Source organism: Anopheles aquasalis, chromosome 2 (assembly GCF_943734665.1).
Source record: "Anopheles aquasalis chromosome 2, idAnoAquaMG_Q_19, whole genome shotgun sequence".
In the NCBI taxonomy this organism is placed as follows: domain Eukaryota; kingdom Metazoa; phylum Arthropoda; class Insecta; order Diptera; family Culicidae; genus Anopheles; species Anopheles aquasalis.
The window spans coordinates 15,802,501-15,825,000 of record NC_064877.1 but is presented as its reverse complement, the minus strand read 5'-3'; the positions used below and the strand labels follow the sequence as shown (position 1 = coordinate 15,825,000).

The window sequence follows — 22,500 nt, the reverse complement described above, 5'->3', positions numbered from 1 at the left end:
ACACAATGGAGCTTACTGGAAATTGCACACGGTGGACCGATGGATCGAGGACTCTTTAGCGCTCGGTTCGGGAAGAGAAAAGCCATACAAACGAGGAGTACGCACGTCAGCAGAACCGCTTTCCATCGTCTCCTTCCCGGCAGCCGGGAGTGGTGGGAAGGGTGAGTAACGGTCCGTTGTACTTCGAAAGTGCTGCTGTGTTCGATTAGTTCGACCTCTCACCACAGTCGCCATCCCTCCTAGAATACAACCGAATCACGATCAAAAAGTCACATCCCATCCTCGGGAGTGGGGGGGGGGGGGGGCCCATTCGATGGGGCCTTCAATGCACGCGCCAATGCCAATGGAAAGGCAGAAAAGGGGGCGCCTGGCGGGGGCACGTGTGATAATGAAATAGGCGACAATCGAGTCATCGATGAAGCGAGCACCGAACGGGGCGCTAGTTGCGCTATTAGTTGGATTCAGCCGCCGGTGAAAGGATGTGGCCTATTTATAGGCACCAGCCGGTGGTGCCAGCAGCGAGCGTGCACAAGAAGCACAGCGGCCGAGTCAGTCCAGGCCAGTAAGTCCACCCGGAGTCAGGGCATAAACGGTGAAACCATCACCGGAACCTCCAGCAGGTGACCAGCAGGGCAAAGTGAGCAGGTTAACCTCTGCTCCCCCCCCCCCCCGCCGCCTTTACGGTCGTGACCATCGAGACACACAGTCAGATAATGTTGTTTGAGTTGTTTGCGTTGCGTAAAAATAGGTACCGGCACATCAAATGTTAAAAATAAAAGCCCGAAACGCGCCCGCTGCTCACGAACACGAAACCATCGCGGCAGATCCGCGGGATCCGATGAAGGAGGCGATTGAAGAGCAATAAGCACACACCAGCACACACGAGGTTGGTGGAGGGGAAGGATAAATAAAATTAGCCTAAGCGGTCCCTGTTGCGTGCTGGAACTCGCCGCGCCGCACTCTGTCGACCGACGGCAGTCTTGCAAACATTGCAGAACCACCAGAAGGTGGTTGGTTGGTTGGTTGGCCCGGTCTGTTCTGTGCTCGGTCTCGGTCTTTTTATCGATACCACGTCCTGAGCGTCCGTGCCCTACAACAGGTTTTGTGGTGCCTGTTTGTTGCTCAAGACCGCTTTAGGCTTCGACAGCAATGCCGCCCCGCACGCAAACAACGCGAATTTGAACGAAATGCATAATCTCTGGCCAGGCGCACCACTCTCTGCACTCTCTCTGTCAGGCCTGCACGGGGGCGCTTCTAGACCACGAGATCGACAGCACCGTCGGCCGCCTAGTGGCTAATAGAATCGGGCAGAAAATCGTTAATTTGGCAGCGAACCTGTCCAACTTGTTTTCGCGCTGCTGGTCATGGTGGAGACGGAATTTTGCGGGGAACAAATGGAACGCGCTCGCATCAATCGCCCAAATTGCTGGGGACACATAAGTTCTGTGCTAATTTTGAAGCGTTGTTTTTTTTTTGTTTTTTTGAGCAGCATAGTCCTGCAGCGGCCATGTTCCGCGAATATAAACACACCACAAAGGGAAGGGGGGGGGGGGGGGGGATGATGAATTGTGCAACCCTTGTGCGCGGGCGCCCATCTTGGCCACCCACTAGAACTGCATCTAGGGCGTCGTCTCGGACACGATAATTGATCGGTGGTTCTCGTGCCAAAATAATCACATGAGATGAGCAGCGCGAGCTTTTTATTGCAATCCGTAATGTTGGGCCGCCAAATTCGCGGAACTCGGGCCTTATTAAAGCCCAGCCGGGCAGACGAACGAATCGGGAAAGGATCTGGGTCAGATAAGCCCGACAGAGAGAGAGAGAGCGAGTCCTTAATCTCAAGTCTCTATCGGACGGTAGCAGCATTATCGACAACGTCAAACGGAAGTGTCATGGCAGAAGCACAGAAGGGAGGAAAGGGGAGCAAAAGGGCTTATCGGGGTAAAAATAACATTAGGACCAAGGTTGCGGCTCCTGGTTGCGCAGCGCAGCGCACCGCAGCGAAGAATGCACTTAAGCCGCACGTGTCCCCCCTCGGTGTTGGGTCCCGGTTCCATGCATCTCCCCCCTTCGAGGGGGTTGCACTTTCACTTACATAACCACGAGCCCCCAGCATCAGCTTCTGACCCGGGCCAGATGGTCCACCATTTCTTTCTTCTGTGTTCTCTCTCATTCTCTCTCTCTCTCTCTCTCTCTCTCTCTCTCTCTCTCTCTATCTCTCTCTCTCTCTCTCTCCCTGTCTCTGTCTACCTCTTGCCAGCTACGAAATAAACTATTAGGCGAATGTCACATAACGACAATCCAATTTTCTCCAATAATCTTCTACACCGATCGACCGAACGACCCAGAAGAAGAAGACACCAGCACCACCCACCAATGGGGGTATTGGGGCTTCCAGGAGGGGGCAACGACGACGTCGTCGGCGGTCGAAGCAGAGGACAACTGTCTTTTGTGGCTCGGCTCACGTGGTGACGACGGTCGAACATCGCTAAATGGGATTCAGCTCATGTGTGTAGGGGAGAAACACCAGAAGAACCCCCCGTTTGGCCGGTCAGTGAAGCGAGTTTTAATGTGCTTTCCAATTTGCAAAAGCGACCACCTAATTACCACCGCACCACACCGCGGCCTCTCAGACCTTTCCCACAAAGCCTTTAAACGTGTTGGCCCGTCAACCTTCCTCCCGTTACAATGTTGTGCTGTGTGGCGAGTAGATCTTGGATGAGTAGAACAGTTTATTCTAGTATAAAACATTTCAAACGAACGAATTAAGAGCAATTGGTTTGCAAAGTGGAAACGCAAATAAATGAAAACTAATACAAAACGAATTATTTTACGAAAAAAGAGAAACTAAGTGTGTTCATGAAGAGTGTATGCGTGTCTGTAAGAGTACACAAACGTTTCAAGCAATAGTAAACACAAACGAAACGCAAATACGCCGAACGAAACAACAAACTACTCCAAACTAAAAAGGGAAATCTGGGGACGGGTATCGGTCCGGAATCGAAATCAGCGCCCATCAGCGTTCGTGTGTGCGTGTTTTTTTTTTTTGGCGTTGTGTGCTTGTTTTAGGTGATGTCAATAGGACCCTGCATCATCCTCAATGTGGTGTTGTTGTTGAGAAGGAGAAAGATGAAGATGTACTCCAAAGCCAACCGGCTACTACTGTCAGCAAGAACTCACATTATTCCGGTGACCCGGCGATTCACTTGCTGGTTTGCCTGTTTGCCTGTTTGGTAGCGTACTGTTCCCCGTTAATACACGCCACCGACCAGGAACGCCATTTTGTGGTCCACTCAACTCAACAGTGGCACTGACACCGACAGTCGACTTGCTGCTTCTTGCTCGCTCACGGTCGATCAGAACGATGCATGCGATGTCGGAAAGCCGGAATCCATCAGGAATCAAACTCTTCGACTTCAGCTTTCTTCTGCTTCGATGCACTGGCACTGAGTCACGGACGCAAAACAACGTTACCGGCCAGCAACAACGTTGACGACCACAATCCGTGTCTTAGCGCTGGGTGTCGGGTGTACTGTTCAGTAAGAGTAGTAGTAGTAGTAGTACTACCAATACTATCACTAGTAGTAGTAGTCCCGGTAGTGCTCTGTCTACCACGAATGTATACCTCGAGCCCCGGTTTCACGCACAGGATTGACTCACACAGATACACGCGCGCGCCCTACCAGCACAAGGTGCGGTGCGTAGGCGCCACGCAGTCTAAAAATAGCATCGAACCGCCCGAGATCCGATCCGATCCGATCCGAATAGTGTCCAGTGTGTGTGTCGGTGAGTGTGTCCACTATTGTTACGGCCGCTATGAGCGAGCACGCACACATACGCGCCCATCAGGACGGGGACGATGACGGTCCGTGCCCTGGACCGGAAGATCCATCCTGTTTGGGGATGTTTTTGGGTGGGCGAACCGCCCCCAACAATCCGTTCGTTCGCTCGTCCGCTCGGTTGGAGAGCGCGCGCACACTTGCTCACGCCTATCGCCGGATCACAACAACAACAACAACAGCACAGGGGTCTCAGCAGATCTCTCTCTCCGTGCTCGCTGGCTCTCACGCGCGGTTCTGCACCGTTTTTTTTTTTTTTTTGAGGGGGTCCTTTACTCCCCCAGCACCAGCACACAGACAAACGAGCTCGCGCGCGCGCTTTTTCCCTCCCGTTTTTCGGACCCCCGGACAACCACAACCACGACGACGACGACGACGACGACGATGCGGAACGACGACGGTGTGACGGTGTGAATGGTCAATTCTTCCGGCAATCGATAATTTCCGGTGCAAAAGCTTCGGTGTTTTGCTCCGAAAAACCAGCCACCGCACCAGCACACGCACGCACACCGACAGACACAGGCAGACGGACAGGTCACAACACGAACAAAAAAAAAAAAAGAAGGTCTCGTGGGTCTCGGGAACCTGCACTTGGAACTGTGTTCCTGGCCACCCGCGTTCGGTACCTGTTTTTACTCCATTTCGGGGTGGATTCCGGATGGATTCAGGTCACAACCATCGCGAACCATCGTGAAGTTTTGGACAGATGCAAGGCTTTTCGTCCACCAACTGTCTCAACCTCAACGCACCACTGTGTGTTTTCCGGGGTTAACTGGATCGAGCGGCCGACTCGCCTTGGATGCCCCGCCTCACGGAATCAAAACACAGACGCACGGACAGTAATCACATGCTACTTTCCAAAGGGGAAGCGCGGTTCAATCACTCCGATGCTGCTGCTGCTGCTCCTTGTGCTGGTGTACAGCGAACGCGGACAGCGAGTGCAGAGACCGTGGGTCCGACCGATTCCCTGCCAGTGAGTCCCTGCTTGGCCACGAACGGCAAAGACAACGAGCCACCCATTGCTGGTGCTGCTGCTGCTGCTGCTGGTGTACCGCACGACGGTTGCAAATGAACTGAGTCGCCGAATGCGAGCGAGAACGGCATTTACATGCACTAAACCCTCGGCACGCCGCTAGGCTACACTCGGCCGCCCTCGACTGGCCAGTGACTTTGCGCTCACAGAACGGACTCTAATCCGCTCGCCGCTGCCGTTGGTTTGTCGATGTCCAAACCCTCTGCCAGCAGCAGCACCAGGAGCAGTAGAAAGGGCTCCAGCCAAACTTATACGCACCGTCACTCATCAATTACCGTACCGGTGGTGAGTGTTTCGGTGCTTCGGCGGTTTCAGCAAGCACCGAACCCATCAACAACAAAGAGACCAAACTATGCTGGATCGCGCAAAGGATCGCGAAGGATGAAAGCTCACGAATGCAAGCTTGGAACAACCGCGCAGAGAGCGAGAGCGAAAGAGCGAGGGCTCGGAGTGGTTTCGACGGAGAAAAGCACAATCGGAGCGTGAGTTCCGTGAGATCTTCGGCAGATTGGTGTGCAAATTAGGGGATCCTCCTCTCCTCGGCGAAAAAGCGGATTCACAAATGGTAGGCCACTTAAAAGGAAAAGAAAGCAATGCTTTCTTTGATCAAATCCTATGTTTGATCAGATTTCACATCACAACTGCCAAGCCGGCAGTGTGGTGCTGCTTCTAGCAAACGACGACAGAAGAGCAGCAAAACAATATCAGCAGCAAGCAGCACCGAGCAAAAAAACAAACAAAATCAATAGCGGGCTAGCACGCAAATGCTAATCACATCGAATACGGCGTTTACGTCAGCGCACACACCAACACACCAACACGCTCACGTGCGCCAGTACAAATCCAGTTAGAATCGCGCTTTGTTGGGCTGCATGCTTCGAGGTGAGGAGCGCAAGAGAGATACACAGTAAACAGTGTAACAGACGTCAGAAAAGCAAAAAGTGTGCGCCATTCCTTTCGGTTGTTTTTTCCACGGTGTTTTTTTTTCTATGTTGCTTCGCTTCGCGTTGTCTTTACTGTGGCGCTCCCAACCCCAAACCCCCCCCCCCCCCCCCCGGGGTTACCGGTTAGCTAGTAGACGAGAGCACGAGTTCCGATTCGAGTTCGAGTTCGGTTTACTTCAGCCATCGCGGGCCCGTGCCCGCTCTCTCTCTCTCTCTCTCGGGTTGAGCAACCTACAACCAAAGTCAATGTTCCCAGTGTACTAGCAAAGTTAGAGGCGATTGTTATCGTGTGTACATGTGTTTGTGTGTGTTTTTCGGGAGAGTTGCTAGCTGCTACGGTCCGCTGACACTCAGCATCCCTCGTTCCAAGGTCACCGGACTGTTGTGTGAATCTTTTAATTAGATACCCAAAAGCTTGGTGGAGCGCCCGATGTCCAAAAACCGTCAAATTTAATCTGCTTTTCTGTCTGTCTAGTGGCCCTGGTGCTGGTGTTTGAACCATTTCTAAATGCCCGAAATGCCTGCTTTTGCCACGAGGATGAGATCGTGGCTCTACATTCGATTCGATTCGTCGTTGCTCGGGTATCCGGGTGCCCGGTATCAGCGAAGGGCCTGGAACTCACCACGACATGTAAACAATGTAGTGCGTGCGTCCGTTGGCGGTGGCAGAGTGGTGCTAGGTGGCAACGAGACACTCACTGACACGCTGTCAACACACGTGTTAACGCAGAGCAGCAGTTGATTGCAAGGCAAGTAGCTCCTAAAAGGATGGCTGGAGTAAACGCAAATGAGCCCAAAAAGGATTCAGATCCAACAATTCACCGATGAAACACAAAGTTGTTTGTAAGTTTGGGATGTTACGCAGCATCAAACCAAGCGGAAATGCAGGAATTATGCTTGTTTTTCGCGTGCACCACCATGCGCCTCCATCGACCGCTACCATGCGCCTCCATCGATCGGTGGCTCGGGCGAAGAAAAAAAGGCGAGAGAAAGAATTTAACAATCTCGTGCATGAATTATGTCTTTTGATTGACGCTCTTGCCCACAGCATCACCACAGCGTGCACCAGAACTCTTCACTTTTCGCCACATGGGGCTCAACGGGGGGAAAAGGGAATGAGCAGAATTCAGTATGAAGAGTCCGTGACCGTGCGGCGGTAACGATAATGATGTCGCCCGTCAGTGATGCTCTAATGGGTTGGCTTGTCACATACAGAGGCCACACATACACCACACGCAGAGCGAGAGCTACACACTCTGACAGCCCTTCTGAAGGGCGAACAAAAGGCTCAAACCACGGCCCTGCAGTGCATGCACACGGACGGACCCTTCATTGTTGCAGTGCATGCTGCATCCCCTGCATCCCCTGCAACCATATCACACCGCACCAATCATCGCTGCTGATAACCACATGCAAGGCCGAAGGAAGGAGAAAAAGGGTTTCAAAAACGGATCCATCCACCGCGCACCGGGTTTCGTTCCCCCGGTTTTCGCCAGTGCAGGGAATTCCGATCGATATTCCTGATTCACTGTGTCACTGACACTGAAAGTGAGTAGCTGCCCCTGAGGGGGGGTTTTGTGGTAGCTGCAGCATCAGCAGCACTTATCCTCCGGGGCGAGGGCTTCCATCTTTCCCTCATCGACCCTATCGAACGGGTCTTTTCCTGTTCCAGCTGGACTCACGAGCCTTACCGCGCGTTATCATTGACCATCGATCCATCCATCGATCCGGATCGGGATGCAATTTATAATGATTAACGGGTTGCAATAACGCGGTACCTCATGAGAAGGACCCCCAACGATCAGCAGCCACTCTGCCCCGGGAGGTAAAGTAGGACAATGCGGTCCGAGGGTTAAAGGAGTCTGAAATAAAAGATACTGCAGCGGTACCAGAGATTCTGGGCGTGCGATAGCGACCGGATTGCTGATACCTAATGTGTTGCTGATGATGTTGCAGCGCACCGCACCCAAGACAGTGCAAAAGGTAATTGCAATTCCCTCGTTTGCGCCCGATCGCTAGGTGGTGGTGCTGCTGGTCGTGCATTTCCATGTCCAAACAGGGACAGGGGCTGCTGCAACTGACAACTGGAAAGGCCGTGGCCTGGAAAACTGTTGGCCAATTTACCGGCGATACGATACGGGTAGCGTTGGTCTGGATCGTTCGAACAGACAACGAAGGATAAGATCACCAAGAAGGGGGCAGCCGGTGCATGGCTTGGCCAATTGGCAGCGCTGTGTGAGTTACTGTGGTGCTGCCTGCGTGGAAGCCAAACCAATGGCCTGAACCGAACACACAGACAGAAGCCATTTATTAGAAAACACAAAGAGACGAGGACAGCAAGACGGCGAATGGAACGAAAAGAAGAACGCAAAGCAAAGCGAGAAGCCACCAAAAACTGTTACAGCGGCACTGACGGCGAGAAGCGCTACCAGGCGCCTCCATCGCTACTCACGAATGGCGGCTACAAGCTAAAGACGGTGCACAACGGTGAGTCTATCGAGCTCCATCGCGTACGAAGACGACGACGACGACGACGTGGCGGTACAACCTGACCTACATAATCCGCGACCGCGCGAGCGAACAAAGCCCCATTTCCCAACCCCCGTCCCAAAGCTCGAGAAGGTCTAGGGTGCAGACGTTGCACTCGAGCGACTCCCATATGAGACTAATGCGCGTAGCACTAGCAGCAGCAGCAGCAGTGAAAGAATCGACAACGCAGACTCAGACTGCGATGCATGCAAATGATGAACCTTTTTTCCCTTCTCCAGTAACCCCCCCAAAATTCATCCCCCAGCTTGTGCGCCCCAGCGCCGCCAATGCGCTATCAATTACTGGGATTTGTTTGTTTTCATGACGAAATCGTTTGGCACCACCAGTGGTGGTGGTGTGTGGGCAGTGTACGTGTATCTGTGAGTGTGTTTTGGAGTGTTTGCTTTCGAATCACTCAGGGGCGTCAGTGAAGCTTCTCTAATCCTGGCTCACTCTCGCCTCTCTCTCTCTCTCGCTCTCAGTACTTTTAACTCGGTTAATTAGCTGAAACATTTGGCTAAATGTCATCGACGTCCTACGCATCGTTCTCGTTCCAGGGTTCCGCCAATGTTTACCGAGAAGCGAGGGAGAGAGCAGAGCAGAGAAAAGAGAGGCGAAGGAACGGGGCAAAGTGATCTCGAAGCATTTCGTCATCGGTTGGGCGTAGGTTTTTTTTTTGCGGGGGGAGGCAGCAGATTGTGTAATGTCAGAGATTTCATTCGTCACTCACATACCGGGTCCCCGGGAATCCTAGAAGGTGAACCATGCGAAGGTTCGGCAGGAGGCGGTAGTTATCATTAATTGTGAAAGTATCGCAAAGAAGCGGAGGCGAACCAACGGGACAGATGGTATTGCAATGAATAGAGAGAGAGAGAGAGAGGGAGAGAGAGAGAGAGAGAGAGAGAGAGAGAAAGAGTGTTCTAGGAGTGTTTTGTTGCCGAATGAGTTTTGTTCCGAAATGAGGCCAATCGATGGTAGCTCGAAGCAGGGAGGAGGCAGCTTCTTCGTCCAAGCAAAACCACCCGGTGACAGCGAGCGGAGCACCGGCGGAGTTCGTGGTTAACGTACAGAGAAAACTGGCGAAATGGCGAAACGGCAAGAAGAGAAGGGAACAGAGCCACAGAACAGAACAGAACGAAGGCGAACGAACAACTCAACAACCAAACGAAAACGAAAAAAAAAACACCGTCGAAACGAAGAAAAGGAAAAGCCAAGAAATTCCGAAATTTCGACAGTTTCAAGTGGATGCGTGGAGATCCCCGCGTTGGGATAGGGGTGAGGGGGGAGCTCCACTTATCCACACTCGCACGCACACACACACACACGTACACACGCACACACAGAAATTGAAACACGAAACACGAAAAACTCACCTTCAAACTCCGGCGTGGAGCGAATGTCCTCGTCGGAGCTACTGAAGGATCGCTGCTGCGGTAGGTAGGGTGGACCGCCCAGCGGTCGCTTGTGCGATTTCGTGGGCTCGGGAGGAAGATGGTGGCCACCACCACCACCACCCCCTCCAATACTCCCACCCATACCGCTGATGCCGCTGCCCATGCTGTGGCCGGAGCTGGACTGGAGCGACTCGGCGTAGTGTTGCTGCTGCCTCGGATGCACCAGATGGGGATGCGTCCGCATCAGATCCTCGATTTCACTCTACAGAAAAGAGGGTGGGGGGAGAGGAGGATGGAAAAACAAAATGGAGTTCAAGAGAAAGGAATTTACAATCAGCTCATCAAAGGGGGACGCACCTGATAGTAACTGGGATCTTCGTGTGCGTAACCACCACCACCGGCATGCGTGATGTGGACCTGGGGTGTCATCGAGTGCTGGCCACCACCATCACCACCACCACCACCGTACGAACCGACGTGCTGCATGCCGGGAGGTTGTGGAAGATGCGAGTGTTGTCCATAGCCACCTCCGGAGTATTGGCTACCACCACCACCGCCGCCACCGCCCGATGGTCCATACATTCCGCTCCCTCTGCCCATGTGACCCATCTGCATCCGTTGCATCTGCTGCTGGTGGTGGTGATGGGGATGTTCCGGGGACATCATGTCCACCATACCGTCCGATTGGGACAACCGGCGCGTCGGTGGATCCTGCTGGCTGTACTGACGCCGTAACTGGCTGTTCGCGCGCTGCATCGGATTGTTCTCCTTCTCCGCCGCACTCCGTGCCCGTTCCAGCTTCGGTCGCTTGTCGGACGGATCGAGCGGATCCAGCATCGTCTGGGGAAGGGTCTGCGCAAAGGAGGCCGAATGGAAAGAAGTTATAGAGTGCGCCGAAAGAGAGGCCGATGTGGTCACTTACCCTCGGATCGCCTTCCTGCCTTCGTATCACTCCGTCCGGGCTGGTGCTCTTGTTCATCCACTGGCCCGTCTTCGATAGCAGCTCCTGCTTCTTCCGGCATACGATGCACACCCAGATGACCTGCGAGGTACAGAGGGAAGTTGGAATTAGTGATCTGGGATTGTAACAATTACAGATGCATGCAAACTATTTTTAAAGACTGTGCAACGTTGCGTCTTGAATTAGTTTTTTATTGCACAATGGAATTTAAGCGTTATTTGAGACGCGAGGTTTCTTATTTATGGACAAACATTATTACGCGAATCGATGTGAATTAGGTTTTCATCAACTTTAAGTTGATGCAGTCAGAGACGAACTTTTTTTTTGCCTTTATCCTTGAATTTACAGTCACAATTACACTTAACGCTAGCAACAAAAATGCACAATTTCCTGTGCTGTTTGTAGTCTATTGTACTAATAACATTCGATATCATCACTCAATAGCATTGGAAGTCTCGTTTCATGGACTCAGTCTGCTATTCGAAAGGAAAACATTGAGTCCACTGAAAGTCTGGACTGCTGGAGTTTGGTCGGCACAATTATATCAGAAGTCTTGATAGACAAGATAAAACTCCACGAATAGGGCCCCAAGTGTTTCTGAACAAGCTATTGCGCTTTATGTTGACCATAAAAAATCATAGAAAACATTCAGTAGGATTAGAAATAGCGGTTGTTATATTTCCAGTATGGAAAAACAAGATTATCCACTCCCTTACAAGAAACTTACATTTTGGCTGATTGTTCATAGAAACCCTCAGCCCAAAAATGTGTATCATATATAAAAGGTTTTGTTGTTTATTCGTCTTTACTGTGCCTTTTTACATTTTTCAAAAATCCTCCTAGATACAAAGATATTACAAAAATAATCGAGCAAAGTAATAAAAACACGTTTCTTCACGCTTCTTAGGTACATAACTCCATTATTTTGGACGATAAAACCCATAAACTAGGCCTCAAAAGATATTCTTGGGATTAGTCGAACTAAAATGCATCGTAGAAATTTAGAGAAAAAATGATTATTTGATTATTGTGAAGTAAAAACTGTACAATACCATGATACATGAGGGAGGATAAACATTTTTTGCGTGCTTTTCATACCTTGTTCGACTGTTTTTGTAATATCTTTGGTTCTAGGAAATACTGTGCTTGAGGTTAGTCTGTTTTTTCAACATCCTGATGTTAATAAACAATAAGAGCCTGCGAGTAGTTGAGTAACTATTGTGTTTTTGAGCAAGATAATTAAATATTAAATAGATAAAACAGCAAGATAATCAGTTTGCATAAAATTCAATTGGAAAACGTATAAAAAAAACATTCAAAGAATCTTCTGATAAACTAGTTTTTTTTATTCTACTTAAGGAGATATTACTTTGCCTTACTTAGTTAATCCACAACCACGAAAATAAATAGAAGGCTACTAACAGATGGAGTAACTATCTGAGCCTCGGAGCTACCAAATTCGCATCGGCATAAACATAAGAAATTCCTGTATCGATGCACTTCATATCACGTGCATCCATCCCCTAGTCTGGCTCAGCGCTGGTTGAGCTATTGAGAAGAGCCACGCTCCTGCCTCTAGCGCAATCAACCCGGAAGCTGTAAAGCGAGCAGGGCACCCACCCGCCCTCGGGGGTAAAGTTTAAAATAATCTTAATTTAACCTGCTACCAACCCGCCCCTCCCTAATACCATCCAGTCTCGGCTGCTCGCACCAAGCTCGACCTGCTCTATAAATCCAATTTAACCCCGAACGACTGTAAACTCAACACAACCGCCGCTAGCACCAGTGCCGCTTCCACTGCTGCAACCTTTACTTCATTGTCTGGACCGAAAAGCAGGGGCAAGTGTCCCAGTTTGGCGTACGGCGGCCCCCCCCCCCCCCTCGTCACAGAGTGTGCATAAATTTTTAAATTCGATCTTATGCGGTCCCCGTTGAGCACGCACGGGACACGGGATTGCCCAACTCCCATCCCCCCATTTTTCCCTCAACGGAGCACTTATTCTCCTGCTCGTGCTGCTCTCCGTGCCTTCTGCGGCTCCCCGACGACGAAAAAAATACTTCCGCACCCCGACGACGACAACGACGTTGACGACAATGCCGCTCCGTTTTAAACATCCGTTGCGTGTATCATGAAATATTAATCGTACGCTAAAACGCGGACCTCGGGCACCGTTCCAGCGCCAGCAGTCCCGGCACCAGATGGAATGAATGCCAAGCTCGCAAGCTCCACGACCGCCCATCTCATCACATCTGGGTCACGAAGGGATGCCCGTTTTGCTGCTGCACGACAGAAGGCACGCCCCCCCGGGCCCACGGCTTAATGAATGGAGGAATGGCCCAACTATTCCTTTGGCATCGATGCATCCGCTCCGATCCGAAGGCCGGCAAACATACGAGCACTCGCTAAGATATTAATTATTACTCGCTGGCTGACTGACTGACTGACTGACTGGCCAGACCCAGACAGCTCTCCTGATCGATGGCAGCGGGTGGATGTGTATCATAAAACAATTACAAAGGGCACAGGCACGCGCGCCAGCACACGATAGATGCTGCCAGACGCTGAAGTCACTGTCAGATTCTGGGCCTTTCATAATTTACCCGGACCCGGGCCTAGGCCAGTCGACGCCGTTCGGTCTTTACCGTCCGTCCATTATGCGCCTATGATGTCCCTTTGCCCCCCCCCCCCCCCAATTCCTCTCCATTCCTCTGCTACGTCCACCATCACGATTAACCATCGCGAGCGAGCGAGCGAGGAAGCGAGCGATTGGGTTGCTTCTTCTTCCTTGCTGTCTTCTTGGTCGAGGTCTAAGACGTCTGTGGTCTCAGAACGTCGAACAAGGCATCGTGAAGCGCCACAGACAGATAGTCTCAGCCTCCGGAGCGAAACATGGCGAGAGGAGAAGGAGAAGAAGGGCCTACCAACGCTGGCACCAGCATTCTAGGCGCCTAGCTAGCTCGGATGCTGATGAGCCTGATGGCCTGGCTGGCTGGCTGACTGGCTGGCCAAAACCTCTCGACTCGATTCGAAGTCGAAGAAAAGGAACAAAAAAAAAAGAAAGAAAGTCGAAATGGAAGATTTGCAAAGCGAAATGGAAATCGACTTCAATCGGTTCGCTTTGGCGGGGTGCAAAGGGGTTGCTAAAGGCCCGGGGATGCTGGAAAGGGGTGCGCTTAAAATAATGCTCATTTATGAAGAGGAGGGCATAGAGGGTGGTTCTCCGGGCTATAAGTTAGAAGCCCATTTGGGTCCCTTCTTTGTCTCGTCCTCGTGGTCTCCGGACCTTGCCTAGTGACTGCCAAATGGACGGATTCTGTGTGGGGGGCCGCCACCCCTACCACCCTTGAGCTGAGTTATGAGCCTACGATGTAAAATGGGACGTTTCGATGCCGGATTTCTGACTGAGCACTCTGCATGTGAGTATGTGGAAGAAGAAGAAGAAGAAGAAGAAGAAGAGGACACAGAGAGACCACCCTAGGGCTGGGGATTGTTTTGGCTAGCTGACAGAAGGGATGCTACTGCACGAGAATCTTGCCGGATGCAAGAATTCAATGCCGAGCGAGCAGCCTCCAAAGGATCATCTTTCGCCAAATAAAGAGAGAGAGAGAGAGAGAGAGAGAGAGAGAGAGAGAAAGAGAAAGACCGCCCGCTCGCCATTCATTCGTTCATAAATCAAAAATCAATACGCAAAAGGGAGCCGCACCGCGCGGATTGTGCCACCCCGTGAAATGACGTCATTTCATTCATTGCCAACGTGATCCCACGCGTACAGCCCTCACCCTGTGTTTGTGTCAACGGGGGGAGAAGTGTGCTCCATGGCCAGGAACCGTGCGTGGAAGTGAAGCGTTTTCATCTTCGATGACTTTCCATTCTTGAGGAAGCATCGTCGTCGACGTGTTCGTCGTCGTCGTCGTCGTCGTCGCGTCGCGCTTGCTCCGTGCAGCTCCCTCTCCTTCCCCTCCCTCTCTCCTCCCCTAAAAATCGGATGCTTTCGAGCACAACAACAACCCACGAATGAAGGCCCATTTCTTCTCATCGCCCCGCATCCCCATAAACAGGTTGAGCTGACGCAGCTACCGAACTGCCTCCTCTGCTCTTCTGTGAGCTACCCAAGTCCTACACCACGTTGGAAATGAGAAAAAAGCGCTGGACAGTTTGGGAAAAAGGCGCTTCGTGTCTTACCTTGTTGTTGCGTAGCGTCACCTTGCCGCCACACTTGGCGCAGCACCGGATGTTGCAGTAGTGGCAGATGTGCCCGATCCCGTCCGCGAACTTTGTCTTCAGGCAGATGTGGCACGTCGCCTCCAGCTCGACGCCCGCCTTCTTCTGCTGTTCCGACTTCTGCCGGATCGAGTCAACCAGCGTCGCCACCTCGTCCTGCTTGCGACTAACGTACGCACGGAATGGCATGCAACGGAAAGCAAAGGTGCAATGTGTGATTAGTAAGGTACCGCGGTTTGCTTTTTGGGGATGAATTCGATTGTTCACGAAAGCGCATTTAGTCGTCGCGACGCGAAAGTGACATTACTCTCGGAACGGTAAAACATAAAAACGCCTGCCTGGATATTCGACTGGAAAGTAATTAAAATTGTTTTGCACGCCTGCCTGGTGGTGGTGGTGACCATCAGGCACGCATCGCCTACTACTGCTGCTGCTGCTGCTGCTGATCTCATGAATAAATGAGTTTTTAATTTATTTTCAAATGATTGGCTGTTTTTCCGATTTTCCACGCGGACTTTGGCACACAACACCGAGACTGTATTTACTCTCTCGCCACCCCCCTCCACGATTTGCTCCCTTTCTTGTCCCGGGTTTTGTTTTGTTCTGGGTGCGTGGAGCAGTTTTTGCATAATGCCATTTGGTCGCGATGGCATTCCAACGTTACCAGGGCAGGCGACAGGAGGCTGTTTTTTTTAACTGTTCTCTCCTCTGTTAGCAGATTGGCTATTAATTGACCCGGAAAGCGGATGAGCTGCTGGCTACTTACCGCATGATCTCGTTTTCGCGCTCCTCCTCCTGCTTCTGGCGCATCATCACACCCTCGATGATGGCCCGTTCCTCCTGGGTCAGGTGCGACAGATCGGGCATGTCGGCCATTTTGTGCTCGATCCTCCGCTCTCGCTCTCGCCCTTTGCTGATCTCGATCGCGCACAGAAAATAACAAAAAAAAACAAAGAAATCACGCAGTAGATTGGGAGAACAGGGAAAAGGGAGGAGTGATGGATATGCACAAAGTGACTTTTCGCCGTTTCCTTTTCCCTTTCTTCTCTCACTCTCACTCTCTCTCGCTCTCGCTCTCTTTTATGTGAGGTTCTTTGGTCCTGTTACACTTGCTGCACCATCGGCGTAACACCAGGCCGTGGCGGCACGATCATTTTCACCCCAAATTCACACTCGACCTCACCACGTTGTTCCACGTGTGTCTCTCTTCTTTCGTTCACCAATTGTTCACACTCACATGGCCGTACGCGTACTGCGTGGCACCTCACAGCAACTGGCAAAACGAAGACGATTCCATCATCGTTCGCATTAATCGTTTCACCATCATCATCGTCATCGTCATCATCATCATCGTTTCACGTGTCACTAGCACAGGGACTGAACTGTACACGAGCGCGCTCCTGCTTTCGCTTTTTGCGAAACCGATCCGCAAACGGTGAGGTGAGTTCACACGCGACACCCGGGGCTGTTCCGTTCTCGCCCATACCGTTGGAGGGTCCGATGCGTCCGGGCACCGCCACCGATGGACCTTTACGGTGACCGATCGCTGTCGTTACTGTCGTCACCATTGGCTACACTGGAGAATCGAATGTCACGGTTGCTTTGGGTGAACATCTCGTTCCCGTTATCCTCGTGTTCTTAGTGGCTGCCGGGCTGTACTGCTGTTGCTGCTGGTGCCCCAAGGGAAGCCACCTCGCACCGACTTATCGCACCACGGCCATTACATCTTGAGTGAATCATGCGGCTGGCGGCGTGAAGTCGGGCTGCTGCTGCTGCTACTAGAGGCCAAGTGCTAGTGGGATAGAGAATGAAACGATTAGAAATTCCATCTGTGACTCACGGTGGTGATTTTGTGCAAGTTTTTTTTTATGTGTGGAAAATCTACGAGCAGCTAGGCGCCTCCATCGCTACTAACTTCACTGTCAAACTCTTTTCTCAATCTTCCTATCTACCCGTCACACTATTCTAGAGCAGAGGCGCTGTTGGTTACGCGTGGCACAACTGCTTCAACTGCCAGCAGTTGTGCTCCAATTGAGCACACCGAGCGTCCATGACCCTTCGCCTGGGCGCCAACGGTGAGGATGGTTTTGTGCTTCGTTCGTCCGTTCGTTGCCGTTTACAACGAATTTCGGCGACCGGAATGCATCGTCTCAACTCCCTTCGCGGCTGCTTGTGCGCACGGTGATTCCAGTGTGTGCGTGCAGGACCACCCTTCCTCTCGCCTGAAAGCAAGCTAGGTTCCCTGTCCCTTCGACAGTAATGATAGCTTTCACCACTTATCAGACCGCTATCTGGTGCCTCGTGGTATACTTCTCGTCACGCACACATACACTCACGTGCCAAAGCAGCACGAGTGGGTCAGAGAGACAGCGAGCAAGAGCAAGAGAAGTAGGGAGGGAGAAGGATTTTTAATAGTTTCAGGGCAGCAGCAATCATTTCAGCTGCCGCACTGTCAATTTTCATCGCCTTCGCCTCACGTCCCCACTGCCCACATGCTTTTCCACTCTCGACAAAAAACTACGCGAGAGAGAGAGAGAGAGAGAGAGAGAGAGAGAACGATGGAGACTCCTTCGGTGGTGGTGAGTGGAGCCTCCAGCCTTTCTCCAGCAGTCGAGCATGCGCCTGATGAACTGTGAACGAATCGAACGAACGAGGGAACGAAATCCGTGTGTTGAGTAGTCGGAGTGGTGAGTTTTGGGGGCGTTCTCTCTTCCGCTTGCTCCCTTTAGTGGGAAAATGGAAATATTTCACGCTCGCTCGCGCTCACTGTCGTGGTGAAAAAGTGAGATACTAAGATGAGTTTTTGAAAAGCTGCCTCTCAGTACAGTATCTTCGTGTTGCTACTTTTGCGCCCAGTAATTGTCTATTATTTTCTCCCTAGCAATAGCTCGGTGTACTACTTACGATGATGATGTTGCTGTATGCATGAATCTGTCGTGGAGCAATTGAATGATTGTCTGGGATCAGCGGAAGTGAGGAATTTCTTGTAACTACTGTTTCTACTTAAATTTAAGTTTACTGGGAATGATTACTGCTTCCAAAATTCGACCTATTTTTTCCTTTCTCAGTTGGAAATCAACATGATTTGTGCAACATTTTACATCTCGCTAGATATCGTAGCTGTTATCATCCTAAGCTTTAGCCAGACAAATTCCTCTAATTGTTATTAAGGAATGAGAATGCAATTCCGTTTCGTTTACCATATGCCTGCTCATTGTTTAACGTGCTGTGATGCTTGTTAATATATGTGTCAACGATCCTCGATACTAACCCTCTGCAGTTCCGACCCTCTTATCGCAGATCCGTTACGGTGGATAGATCTTTGAGACGGGCTCCATGATGTAGCGCGAAGGTATCTGTTCTTTCCACTCCACATCCAACCGAATCCAACGGATGCATCCTTTTTGGTAAACACTCGGTTAGATTAGGATGTTTCTGTGAGCATGATGTGGTACACGACACACTTCCTTTCCAAACACAATACTCTAAGGAGAACCGAGAACTGATATCGTTTCTCCGATACCACGGCAACTCTAATCAGACGAATCACCGCAAACCATTAACTATTAATGCTCATTATGCTGCACTTTACCAACACACGAGGACACGGAACTGTTACCCAAACTCTGTGCACCACACTCAGTAAACAAGGCGACCGAACTTTGTCATCTGCTAACTGGTCAGATGAAGAGTAGCTATCCACTAACACCAGCACCACCACCACCAACACCACAACCACCTATTGCTGCTGCCACTATTGGACGCACCGAGGAAAACTGATTCACCACTTGACTATCACCACCACCACCATCACCGCCATCAGCACCTCGAGCGAGGAGCTGCGACCAGCTGGTGCTTCTTTGTTTCACGATTCCACGACACACGCTCTGCTGCGCTCACCCTCCCGCCCTCGGGAAAACCAACCTTACGTTGCTTGCCTTGAACCTTTCGGTCCGTTCGCTTCCCCTATTGCTGTTGCTATTGCATGGCACGGTTTGATTGCACGCCGAATCCGGAATCTCGGAAGGACTGAGGGGGAGAGGACACAGGAGGCTTTCGCTTCCGCCAGACGCCAGCAAGCGCCAGCAAAAACCATAACCTAACTGCACTGCACTGTTGCACTATTCGGTGTTCTCACGCTCTTTGTTGGTGTGTCGCTTCCTGGTGCGCTTGCTGCTGCAGTAGCAGTCGAAGCATCGGCAGACGAACACCTAGACGGAAGGGGAACGAATGAGCGGTTAGGCTAAATGTGTGGCCAAGCTGAAATCCAACAGCTGGAACAACTCGCTTGGAAAACCCGTTCCGAGTGATCCGTTCCCAGCGTCAGAAGCCAGCGTCGTCGCTTGTCCGTGAGATGTGTCGACGAGGGCCACGCAAACATCCGGGGACACGAATCCAGCACACCGCGTGCACACACAGTTTACACAGAAAAAACACTTCACTTGAAACAACGCCAACGTTAATTGGAACAAAATGTCTGCAGGCTGCGATGACTGCTTTGGACTGTACAAGGTTTTCGTCCAAAACTGTTCCTATCCCAACTCAACACGTTCCACGGTCTGCTGTATCCAGTCTGCTCACCCAGAAGCTCACTAACTTCACCGAAACCGAAACTTCACTTGCTCACTCACGGATCGTCTCTGTCTCACCATCTCCTCGGTTTCATCGCACTTTTGAGGCACAGAGCAGGAGAGCCTCAGAGACAAGAGAAAGGATGCACACGAGAGAGAGAGAGAGAGAGAGAGATGGCGGAGAGAGAGAGGAGAGCGAGAGGAATTAACGGCAATTATGTTGATTCCATTTTGGGGCAAGTAATCGTTCCCCACAAATAGTGTTCCCTGTACAAAGTTACTGCAACAAAACGACGGTACGATAAGAAGCGGTTGTACTAGGGGCCACCAGGAACTGCGGATGTTGCGGATTTGCACAGAAAAAAAACGGAAGGTTTGAAATGAGGCCACGTTTTCCACAGCACTAAATTTTACTTGGCACAGAATACATTATAGCTGGTAAGACATGTCTACAAACACATGTGCCAGGTAGTTCTAACGCCAGCACTCCAGTCTCTAGTGACATCTACAATCTGGAATCATGAACCACGCCATCACAGCAAGCACTGGAGCGGTGGGCTCTTCTTCACTTTGCTAAATCCCGATCAGTTCCGCTTCCGTGTCCGTAGGAATGTCAAACCTGACTTCTGCCCACACACTCCCACCACATACACAGGCGGCCGTCGTCCATTAAGGCGGGCGTGTATTGGTGGCACTGTTTTGGGGTTGGTGGTAACGGCAGATAACGCCACGGCTCTGTGGCCACGCTGCGGCCGGGGTCACCAACACATTAATGGTAATCCGTTGCCACGCTCGGTGCGATGGTGGCGCCCAGACTTGACGTAAGCGGTGGTATCTACCGTGTGAGGAGTGTCGGTTTTTTCGACAGAGAAGCCAGCGGTACGCGGTTCGTCAGGTTCGCCTGGTGGCCGCCCTTTGCTTCCTGAGTAGCGGTAGCGTGCAGGATGGCCCCTTGGGTCGTATGTAGGACTATGTAGGTCAAAAGCTGGAGAGCCGTTTTGGCCCACCGCCTGGACTGCATTATAATCATTTTCTCCGTTCCGCGTGTTTTTCGTTTGATTGATCGTTGAAGAGGACAATCCATGTATCTCAGTAAACATAGTTTGGCGCAGATACTAGACAATATTGATGGTCGATTGGCGGTTGTTTTGGACTTTAGGAACACAACTTCATTCGAAAAAGGTCACTCCAGGTGTGCAATCAAATATTACCGCAATGTTATACCCAACAAAGAAATCGCCTTCAAACAATACCGTCAATGGTCACCCTGATTGTAAATCAAGTCGTTTAACCGTGTGCTCACCATCGCAAAGCGCATCACTTTACGACTGGCACCAGGGTACGCTGACATGTTCGTAAATTTGCATCCAACCTACACGTCCAAACAAACATCGGATACGACGAGAAAGAGAGAATCGAGGGCACTCCGCCGACCGAGTATACCTGGCATTCACTCCGACAAAAAGATTCCGAAACGCATCGTTTCATATCAGTCTCCATCCTAACCGTAATCTACGCTAGCGGTCGGTTACCATCTATAGCGTCGTCCTGGTCGCCGCAGCCAGCTGCCTTGTTAGTGGCCATGACACCAGATAGGCGATAGTAATGGTAGCTCGACCGCTATCGATCTGAACTCCAAAAAGCAACATCCCTCCCCCCTTAGCGAAGGACCATCGCTGCCCGTACACATCCCGGTACGGTATGATTTAATTTGCTCGATCCAGCTGCGGTCTGCGTTCCATCGGATGCGTTGGACACGCGTCAAACCGATACTGGTCAACGGAGGAGCCCACAGGTCAATGCAATAAAGCGAGCGAAAACAGGTAACAGGATAGGATAGGTGTTGCTGACGGTGAAATCACTCTTCATCTTATCGCTATTCTCCATCAAGGAGCGTCGTAGCGACCACAGAGATACGTTGGCATCGAGAAGCAAGCAAACAGGGCCGATCGTTCAGCGGCTCTCCACCATCGATGGTCATCATAGGTTTTCATACCATCTTTTAGCGTAGCCATTGAAACACCCAGAAACCCATTAACGTGGGAAACGTCCCAGAGGGGAGATGCATCTCCCGGTCGAGCTCCTCGGACCGTACCAGGGGCAGCACCATGGACGTGACACTAATTCCATCACTAAACGAATCCTTCCTGCCACAGCGACTGAGGTGGACGGAGGGATGAGGGGCCAGGAGGAGGAGGAGGAGGAGGAGGAGGTGAGAGGGCACCATCCGTGCCATCCATCTTGGGTCTTAGCGCACGGCATGCTGAGATGTGCATCGCCTGCTGCTGCTGTCACTGCAACGATGAAATGTCATGAGGACGAAGATAGGTCGTCCAGCACAGCTCGCTCTCTCTCTTCCCCTCTCTCCCTATTTCTCTCTCTCTCTCTCTCTCTCTCTCTCTCGCTCTCTCTCTCGCTCTCTTCCTCTAGCTATTTGCTCGGTCCTCGCTCTTATCGTCGCTTCTTCTCTTTAACCTTATCTTTCAGGACCTCTCTAGTCCTGGCTCTCTCTCTCTCTCTCTCTTTCTTTCTTTCACTATCTTCTCTCCCTCTCTCTCTTCCTGCCTTCTCTTCCTGCAGCGTTTCTTCCTTCAATAGCATACCTTCGGTTGCGGGCAGAGAGATGTGGGCAGAGTGAATTGCAACAATGGAAGGAAAAACCTCACACACAGAATCGCGATAACGCGCACACACAGTCACACACGTGCGCACACGTACATCTACTGCCAGGCTGACATTGACGCAAACGCGCGCACAATGGTTGCCTTTGCGTGAGGATACCAGCAGGAAGGTAAAAGCATCCTTTTTCCATGGCAGTTCCACACTCCATTGCCTTCTTCGTAGGCTTTGGCCGCGGTATGGAGCGTTGCAGAACGTCTCTCTCTCTCTCCCTCTCGCTGGAGCCTTTGCCATTAGGTAGCCTTCCCTTTTCGGAGGGTGGCATTCATCTTCATATCCTCCGTTAAACTTTCGCCGAGCGTAGTAAGCTGGTTTCTGGGCGATGGCG

The 22,500-nt window shown here is 51.3% G+C and overlaps 1 protein-coding gene across 9 annotated transcripts in view; it reads right to left on the bottom strand.

The window, feature by feature from the left end:
* LOC126580728 (uncharacterized) overlaps positions 1 to 15,819 on the bottom strand; it is a 41,857-nt gene extending 26,038 nt beyond the window's left edge. For all 9 annotated transcript variants that reach the window (XR_007609115.1, XR_007609117.1, XR_007609118.1 and 6 more), the window contains exons 1-5: positions 15,689 to 15,819; positions 14,884 to 15,088; positions 10,662 to 10,781; positions 10,097 to 10,591; positions 9,719 to 10,001 (exon numbers count right to left, since the gene is read on the bottom strand). Coding sequence is in view for 2 of the 9 variants with exons in the window: in XM_050243958.1 (XP_050099915.1) it covers positions 9,719 to 10,001; positions 10,097 to 10,591; positions 10,662 to 10,781; positions 14,884 to 15,088; positions 15,689 to 15,798 (1,213 nt within the window). In the remaining 7 variants the exon portion in view is untranslated. The remainder of the gene's footprint in view (positions 1 to 9,718; positions 10,002 to 10,096; positions 10,592 to 10,661; positions 10,782 to 14,883; positions 15,089 to 15,688) is intronic.
* Positions 15,820 to 22,500: the final 6,681 nt, after the last annotated feature.